This window comes from Diplotaxodon limnothrissa, linkage group LG6 (genome assembly GCF_057381915.1).
Source record: "Diplotaxodon limnothrissa isolate DT_005_m linkage group LG6, D_limnothrissa_male_GT1.1, whole genome shotgun sequence".
NCBI lineage: Eukaryota > Metazoa > Chordata > Actinopteri > Cichliformes > Cichlidae > Diplotaxodon > Diplotaxodon limnothrissa.
Genome location: NC_140601.1, coordinates 19756411 through 19766345, shown reverse-complemented (window position 1 = coordinate 19766345; position 9935 = coordinate 19756411). Strand labels below are relative to the sequence as shown.

The 9935-nt window shown below is 38.4% G+C and overlaps 1 protein-coding gene across 1 annotated transcript; it reads right to left on the bottom strand.

Annotated features, from left to right (window-relative positions):
- Positions 1 to 206: 206 nt before the first annotated feature.
- Positions 207 to 8087, bottom strand: LOC146630433 (caspase-6-like). The gene is made up of 8 exons (XM_085355840.1): positions 8001 to 8087; positions 7679 to 7723; positions 6071 to 6113; positions 5831 to 5974; positions 3745 to 3821; positions 3386 to 3561; positions 2827 to 2968; positions 207 to 2352 (listed from the first exon to the last, which is right to left on the bottom strand). Exons 1-8 carry the CDS (start codon positions 8029 to 8031, stop codon positions 2117 to 2119), a joined length of 894 nt encoding a protein of 297 aa, XP_085211966.1. The 5' UTR covers positions 8032 to 8087; the 3' UTR covers positions 207 to 2116.
- Positions 8088 to 9935: the final 1848 nt, after the last annotated feature.

The window sequence follows — 9935 nt, the reverse complement described above, 5'->3', positions numbered from 1 at the left end:
TGATTAAATCTGCATCGTGGCCGTTACAGGATTATTAAATAAAGAATGCAAACGCACTTTCTAACACAAATGCAATGAAGATTTTTATAAAACACCTTTTTATTGAGGGCAAGTAAAGTAACTAAAGTATGACCACAAACATACAGCATTGTTGTTTATTCTGGCGTATTCACCCACCCACGCCACACACACCCACGCCACACACAGTTTTAGGTCCAAAGTACAACTTTAAAGAACACACCCTCCTCCCTGAGGTACTTTTCACACTGGTATTGTCGTCTAGGTGCAAATATGCAGGAGTAAATGTACTATAAATTACTGACACATAAAGAACATGAAATCCCTTTGTAAAGCAGTAAGGCTTAAGGAAACACACTGTTTATGTAGTGCTTGGACAGTTTGTTAAAGTGTTGGCTACTTGAGGCTTATAGTGAGATAATGAAACTGATGAGTAGGAGCATTCCACCGGAAAATTCCAGCTAAGAACTAAGAAATTCCAGTTTTAAGTGGAATGCACTGCATGTCGCCTATTTCTGAAGATGAACTGGAAAATATTTGTCTGGCTGAAAAAAAAAAATCCTCAAAAACCCGTGAAACAGACTCCCTGAGTTTTCAAGCTTCAAGGTGATAAGCTCTGTGTACAAGGCCGCTGTAAACTATGTGCTTTGAACTTGTTATAAAAGAAGGCAAACTGAACGCACTGCCGTGCAGTAAGGCATCGTTCTGTACTACTAAAGTTATTTCAGTAGTTTTACGAAGCAGCCAAAAAAGACTGATTCATAACCATCATAATTTGAATACAGATGGGTTGTAATCCACATGGACGGGGATAGAAAAAAATAACAGGAATACCAAATTTAACACAGCTACGCCATCAATGGCAGTATTTAAACGATGACAGTAGTTTTAATGTTGCCTGTTTTGGCAAATTTGTGGCCTTTTACACACCCCTGTCCCCCAGAACAAAACATCTCTGCTAGTTTTCCTCTGGCCTGTAGTGCCTTTTCTTCATTTCCAGCTCCAGGCATGTCTGCCTTCTCTTTTATATCATAAAATTAAATGTCAGTTGTCTCATTATGCTTAAAGGACTAAAACCACAAATCACATTTAAAAACTATTTTCTTTGTATGGAATTAAATCTGATCATCAAAAAAAATGTGTGGCCATCTGTCAGTGAAGCTCAGCCATTAACTTGAACATCCTGGCATTCCCACATGAACTCTTTTTAATACTCAGGAAATAATTCCTGAAAGTGGACATCTGAGAAATATATTTCTGGGTCCTTATGTTTTACAAGATAAGTGCCATTTAGTTGTGTTAAATTCAAGCAGAGTGGTCGTTTCAACAGCTGATATCACCAAACTCTGTAATTAATTCATTACTAACGCAGTCAAGATGGATAGACACAACTACAGGCCTGAGGTATATACAACTGATTTTCAGTTGGATGTTCTCTATAAACTCATTAGATCTTGTTATATTTTGTGTCATAAGCAGCTTAGTCAGACTGGCAACCTGTCCTGGGTGTGCCCTGCCTCTCGACCTATGGCAGCTGGCCCTGACAACCCTGAATTGGATAAACAGGAGAGGATGGATGGATGGATGGATGGATATTCAACTTAGTCAGAAGACAGCCACAGTTGTGCTCGCTAAGTAAAACAGCATCTCTATTTCCAACAACAGTTCAAATATCAGTTACTGTAGGGGTTGTTGGGTTAGACTCCATTATAATCCCAACTATTGGTTTGCATTCAGAGATAACTGGGAAAGTCTGACCAAGATTAAAGAGTTCATTTGTTTGTTTGTTTTAATCTTCTGGAAACCACGTTTTCACTGTTTAGTTATTTAAATTTTTGCCATAAGAACAACACTAATTCTTTGCCAAAGAAACATGTTTTACATATGACCCCCATAGAGCCCAACAGGCGCTGAATGAAGCAATAAACTGCATTAGATGGTCACTTTGCATGTGTTCATATTCAGATGGTGATGCAGAAAATTATATACATTTAGTCATAATCTGGTGCCAAGTGTAAATTCCTGTTTAGAAGCCCTATCTAGTTAAAAAAAAAAACCCACATAAACCCGCTTATTGAAAGACTGAGGTGTGACAGTGTTACTTTTTTGGTCGGAAGTAAAGTTTCTTGGTGAGCATTGAAGCAAAACAAGGTACTTGCTTCTTCCCGATAGCGTGTAGGTCACGAGCTCTCAGAACACTCCTCATGGACACTTTTCTATTGACCAGCGTGAGTAACTCTGTGAATTCCAGGGTATCACCATGCTTTTGGAGCAATTCACACAGATCTTGGATATACCAGGAGCCATTGATAGTCTCCCGGTGTGAGTAATAACCTAAAAAATATTGAAAAGAAAAGTTAATATGGAAGGTGAAGAAAATGCAAATGGAAGAAGTATGGATTTTTAGAAAGCTATGAAATGTTAAATGCTTTACACCAGGATTTATAGTGGCTCAATTGTACTGTTTTATTAAGAAAAATAAACCTATTTAGGCACTGGTCCAGCTCTTGATCACCGATAAATGAGCTTAGACATATAAATACAAATACACAAACAGTGTATAACACTAGCTGGACAGTTTGTGACACTGTAATCATGTGTCACTGGTAGCCAAGTGGAGACATTTTAGCTTTATATTATTATTAATTATATTAAACAGAAGAAACTATTAGATGTATTTGAGGATACAATTATTCTAACATCACATATCTACCCTATGATTAAAAATACACTCAGTTCAGTGTCTTTGATATTTCCTCTGAGCCCAAATAAAAAGCAAAAGGTTCAGTCAAATCCCAGAAGACTCACCTTCAGCCACAGAATAGCACATGATGAAATCAGCCCCAGCAGGGAGCGTGTGTATGGCACTGGCATCCACAAACACCTCTACTTTGCTATCCACTGCATCAGCAGGGGTAACTGGATCGTCATGTTTTTCTCCTCGACATGCCTGGAGATGGATGGATGGAGCATTAAACTAAGGTAATGCAGCAAGTTAACATGCTCTAATACAGCGGTCTCCAACCTTTTTTGCGCCATGGACCGGTTTATGCCCGACAATATTTTCACGGACTGGCCTTTAAGGTGTCGCGGATAAATACAACAAAATAAAACTAGTACCGGTACCGAAAAAAAGAAGATTTATTCATAACACACGTGAAAAGACCCAGGAAAACCGAGTTAACGATAAAAACGATAACAAAATAACGCTGAAAACCGATAAAAACCCTGAAAACCATACATTTCACACCTGAGCCTCAACTCTCGCGGCCCTGTACCAAACGACTCACGGACCAGTAACGGTCCGAGGCCCGGGGGTCGGGGACCGCTGCTCTAATAGACTTGACTGATTTCGGCTAGTGTGTACCTGTATTACGAAGATCTTTGGCTTTCCAACAAGGTCCTGGCACTTGTCTCCCTTGAACTTGGACGTGATCTCCTGGATACTGATTTTTCCATCGTAGCAATAAACATGGTTATCCTCTCCGTGGCTCAGGAAGGCGAGGAAAAAGCAATCAGCATCTGAGTGATCTTCCTCCGCAGCTAGTGGGACAAAAAGTACTTGTTATACTTGCAGCTGTATGTTGGATTTGAGACAGATATGTTTGCAGGAGAGCAAAGAGTTATGGGAGAAATCAAACTACGGTGATGATTTTCTTGATGATTTTTATGTCCATCTTGGATGCATGCTGGTCATTTGAGAGTTACAAGTGATTATGTGGGTACCTTTGGCGATTTCATCTAGGACTGCCTCCTGCTTGTAGTTATCATAACACCTCACTTCAAAGTTTAGGTCCTTCAATCTGAACAGAAAGTGAAAATGAGTTGATTATTTTAACAGATCAAGGACCAAAAATAATTTTATTGTTCTTTATGAGCAATATAAATTCCTTAGACAAGGGTTTGTTTGGATCAGGATTGATTGGACCTTTTTCAGAGTCCTATAAATTTCAATGCCTCAATATTTCTGCTTCTGCAGACACTCCAAAGCATCAGCTATTACCACCCCAGGAGAGACGGTCATAGGATTCTTTCTAAAATCCAAAACCATCTCTTCAGTTGTTGATGCAGTGGGAATAACTTGGACCAGTGTGAAATCAACCTCTATAGGGCCACGATCACAGTCTGTAGTGGGGATTGTGATCAGGGTCATCACTATTCAGGAGAGAAACAATCACAGAGTTCTCTGTGAACTTAAAAATATAGCGCACATATTGTCCTTGGCACTCCCTGGTAGAGATGGACCGATCCGATATTACGTATCGGTATCGGTCCGATACTGACCTAAATTACTGGATCGGATATCGGAGAAAAATAAAAAATGTAATCCGATCCATTAAATATCACGAAAGCACCTCACAAAACTTGCAACACGCCGTAACTCACCTCAGAACGTTAGCACGTCGGAGCAGTATGCATCACGTGATAGAGCGGCTGTGGCATGCGGGACCTATCGGTGGTCTGGATAGCATGTGGAGCTTTGCTAGCAACCCGGCATTTCATCTCCGACAAAGTTATCCCCGAGAGAAGTAAAGCAAGTGTGTAAGTCCATCTCTGAATGTTTGTAAAGCATTCCCACGTTAAGCTTAACGAGCGACTGCCTCTCGCTCTCCGGCTGCTACTTCAATCGTGAAACTGCTTAAATGATCAGCTGATCGGCTTTTCTGTCGCGAGTCTGTCTCTCTTGTTTGTTTTTGGTCCACTTTGCACCAGAAAGAGGAAACCAGCGGCTGAACAACAGCAGCACGTTTAAGCTTGATAAGCTGTTGTTAGAATTTATTTAATATTTCTTTCTACACCAGGATCTTTTTCTACGTAGCTGACGGCTGGTAACTGTGCAGGGGCGGATCTAGCAAAGTTTAGCCAGGGGGCCCGATAGGGCATTAACTGGGAAAAGGGGGCACAAAGACATACTTTTCTTTCTTATTCTCATTTAAAATGTCTAGCTTTTAATAAATAATTATCTGACACCCAAAGTTTTAATTTGATGTAAAATGAATAGAAGTCAATTACTGTATATAGTGACTATTAAGTCTAATATATATACCCTAGTAAGCTATAGTACTTTTTACTTTGGGAAGGTACCATCTGTGCAGTCTGCAATTTTGTTGAAGAAAGATGTTGAATCTATTTAATATTTCTTGAAAAAGAATTGATTTCTGTGCATTTTTTTTCACACTGCATCAAATTAAGGTTGATTACGTTGATTAAGCATCATGAGGTGGAGCGTGAGGGGTGGTTCCCTATTTTTTATTTATTTATTTTTGTTGTTGCTGGGAGTTGGAACCCTATTAGTTAGGTTGCTTAATATTTACGCTCAGTACTCTTTAAAATACCAGAATAGGGAGGATGGTGTAGGTCTAAGTTTATTAGATTGATCAGTATTGCTGAACTATGAAATATTTTTTTTGTATACAGGTATAACAGAATAGCTTTAGTGTAGTTGTTGTTTTAAACTTGAGTATGAACTTGCAGACTTGCAAAATGCAGCAAGATATTTTAAAAAACAGTTTTGTTGATTAAAAAACACTATATCGGATTCATATCGGTATCGGCAGATATCCAAATTTATGATATCGGTATCGGTATCGGACATAAAAAAGTGGTATCGTGCCATCTCTACTCCCTGGTGCACCGCAGTGAAATAACTCAGCCTCAGGGCAATCCAACAGAGAACAGAATAACATTTAATAACCAGGAAAAAAACATTTGAAATTCTTACACGATATTACCACAGAATAGATCTAAACCTGCCATGAAAGCGTGGGCTAATGCAATTTCCTTTTCTTAAGCAGGTAGCTAGAAGTTGTACCTTTTCTCCAAATTGTAACGATCAGCATCGGTTCCATTTCTGTCATTCAAGCCCAGGCGCCAGAAGAAGCGCTCCTGATTAAAGATGAGTGCAAGACCTCGTCGTTTGTTGCCCATCTTGTACTCCTCTGCAGGATCCAGGTAGCTGAATATCGAGTGAAAATTGGGCACATGAATACAGCGCAATAATCTAAGTGAGAATTTCAAGTAACAGCCACAAAACGTGGAAGTAAGAATTTACCTTCTGATGAAGGAGTCGGTCTCTGTTTGGTTTTCCGTGCATACTATTGAAAAGCACATGCATAAATAACCAGTGCAATAACTACAAAATAATAATGCTGTAGCAAGTCTTGCTTTATGCTTATCCAAGTTTTGCAACATGCCAGTGTTAATGATAAACATGATATTGGAAAGAAAGTAGTAACACATGTATGACAATATCCTACATCGTACTGTGCCAGTAACTACCTGCTTAATGCGCCAGTAAGAGTGTTAGAATAAACCGAGCACAGACGACAACCGTGATATTTTAAAATCTCAGTACTGCATCAATAATGCACTTGACAATATCATAGTTGTGTAATTGTTCCTTTTCTTCAGGCTGTCCTCACTAACTCCACACGCAAACGTCTTAAAATAATTAAGATGAATTTGACCATTAACATATTTCTAATATCCTGTTAATACAGGAAATTAGGTTTCTTAATATTGTAATTGAGAAACATTTTGTGTAGTGAAAATCAATTCAAGTCAATTCAATTTATACTTATAAATACTTATAAATATATTTATACATTTATTTATACAGAGCTAAATAACAACAACAGTTGCCTTAATGTGTTTTATACTGTGAGGACCCTACGGTATTCAGGAGAAAGCGTCAACAATCAAATTATCTTTTATGAGGAAGCACTTTTGAGTGGTGGGAAGGAAGAACTCCCTTGTAACAGAAAGAAACCTCCAGCAGAAACAGGCACAGGGAGGAGCCACCCTCAACCTCATCCTCCAACCATGCGGGAAAAGGAAAAAGAAAACACAGCAGAGGACTTATCCATAGCAGGATTTAGCTTTTCAGACTTTTGTTTTTGTTTAAGAGTACAGCTACAAGTGCTGCTAGTGTGGGGGTCAAGCAGCCATTGTTCCATCCGCTCAAAGTCCTGACAGCTGTCAATGGCTGAGTGACGGGTGGAGAAACATAGCAAAGGCTGCTAAAAGAACAAAGCCCAAGAGGAACAGCTCTATTCTCCACCCTACAGATACATAGGGCATAGTATTTGTGCAAATGAGGTAGAATGGGTGTATTTGAAGGTAAAAGGTTATTTGAGGTGACTGTTGTTGGTTCTATGTAAATAAACCTTTGTTAAAGTGAATCCGTGAGGGCGATTTGCTCATTTTTATTTCCATAACCTGGCTCTGAGGCAATCTTTACCATCACTTTAGATGTTTTGCTTTTGTTATTAGTTACTCACATATATAAATAAACTCACAGCTGAATACAAAACAAGCAAGCAACAAAAACTCTGGAAGTGCACCTGGAAGTCCAACACTGATAATTAGGAGAAAAAATGTTGGGTATAAAGCAGCCATAAAGCAGCTTCCTGACCTGGACTGAGGGGTACAGCTATGAAAGCGATAGTAAAAATCTTTGAGCTGATGATTAATCACACGCTGTTTTACATGCCCTGTTTGTTTCACCAGCCACCAAACATTACTTTTATTACATTGTTTGTACAATTTTACAGCTTTTAGTGTTTCACTTTTTGCTTTTGGTATGAGCAAGTACTTTGTCGTTCATGTTTTAAAATTTTTTTTTAGAATTTTTATATACTTCACGGTAGGAAATACTCACCTTGCTTGCTTTCACCTGTTGGTTTGCTGTCTGTGGCAACACTTCCTAAGAAAGTCAGAGAAGGAGGAGCAGTGAAGTCCCGACTTCATTGCTATTACATTAAAAAAAAAACTGATACACTTTGTACTAACGTGGTGACTGACGTAAAGAAACGCTTATAGTAAATGTGTGAAAGCATTTATAATAGAGCATACCAAACAGTTTAAAATACATTGAGCTCAGGGTAGATCGAAACTTAGTAGCGTTGCACGTATTGTTCGGCTTTCAAATTAACAGGTCACCTGTCTGTTTCTAATATTTTTTTAAAATGCAAATTTATTACCTCCGCAGTCGTCTTTTTGCTTGTCAGACATGTTCACGGTTCGTCTTTTTTTCGGACTAACGCCGTGAGAAGAAAACCTCACCGTCGTAGAGCCCACCCTAAAAAGAGTTTAGGGTGTGGTTCCGCCCACCGTAATCTCGTTGGCTCCGATTTTCACCTATTGGCTCTCGCATCTGTCATTCAAAGATTTAAAGACTAGTATTTCCGTGTTTGCAACATTGCAACAAGTTCAGGCAACTACCAAATCACGAACAACGACAAGAGCATGAGAAGAAAGTAAAAGATTAAGTGGGCTAAAAGCCTAATCCAGATTTATGTTACGAGCCTCATCTCATACATGACTAAAAACATAAAGTACACTTCATTGTTCTTGAGACATTTAAAGGTCCACATATTTATAAACGAATGACAGGTAACAAATTAAAAAGATGCTTCTACAAGTCACAGCTTTACCATCGCATTCAGTTACATTCTGTGGAAGGGCAGGGGGGGATGTGCTAACACTGCCAACTCATCATATGTTCCGTTTTTCTCATGGTATAAGGAAGTGGATACTGACCGCCTTATTTTACTGTGTTTTGTAATAATGTCCTGTTTGGCAGTTTTAGGAGATATGGGGAATTTATATTGGAAATATGTTAAATGAAGCTCTGTTTCCCTCTGTTGGAAACGGTATGCATAACAACACATAATCACTTTCACGTCAATACACAAACACACATTATAATTTCCGATATTATCTTTAGACTACAGCAAAGTTCTATATCTTTATTCGTACAGTAATCATATGAAGATTGCATCATTTTCTGTGATGTAAGTTTCAGTAACACCTTTAATATTACTAATTACAATTAATTAAAACATTAATTGAAAAAAATATAAACTCAGCTCGAACACTGGGGAAACAAGGAAGAGGAACAATGGGCAAATTACTACACTATGACAAGTACAGGCATTACTAATGGCATGAAATGAATGTTTCCCCAAGTCTGTTTGAATTGGTTGTATTTTGAATGAATTTGTTTGGACAAATAAAGGATGCGCACACACTTTCTGTCACAAAAACAATGGAGATTTTTATTTAAAACAAAATTAACGATGGCAAAGCCATAACTAAAATCTCATTGGTTCACAAAGTATGACCAAAGTCTGTGTGCAATTTGGTGTATTTTCTTTTTTCTTCACAGGGATCATGACTACAAGTGTTTTTGACTAGAGTAGAAAAAACACAGCCTCTTACTTTTCACGCTAGTGTGATCACTAAGGTGCAAATACACATTAGTACATGTACCATAAACTGCTGACAGGTCATTAATTCCATTCCTCAAGTAGTAAGCTTGAGGAAACACTCTGATTGTGAAGTGCTTGGACAAGTTGTAAGTGTTACTGGCACCCTGAGGCTTAGAGTGAGAAAAGTAAGAATGAAACTGATGAGTACAAAAACCAATTTTCTGATTGCTAAGCTATCACGTCATGTGCCTCTCATGATAAGTTGGGAAACAACTGGCTGTTGACACTAAGCAAACCAGATGCTAGTTGATCAGTTTCTCAGACACCATCTGTAGAAATGTGTGCCTCCTCTTTGACATAATGTAACTAAATGCCAGTTTGTGATGCCTAAATAGTAATATGAAGAATTACATTTAAAAACTATTTTAATTCTATGGAATTAAATCGGACAACCAAGAGAAAGATGCAGTTAGTTTCACTACAGCTCAGCTGGCTGGGACACCTTTAACTTGAACATCCCACCATCCTGCCACATGTTGATACATTCTTGCTTCTACAAACAGTTAAAGAGAAAACAGTTCCAAAATTAAACCGTTTCAGTATTTAGAACATCATTTCTGGAAAAAAACATTGCTGCTGGATTTACATTTCATTTAGTTCTGTTAAATTCAAGTAGCGAAACATTTCAACAGCTGATATCACCAA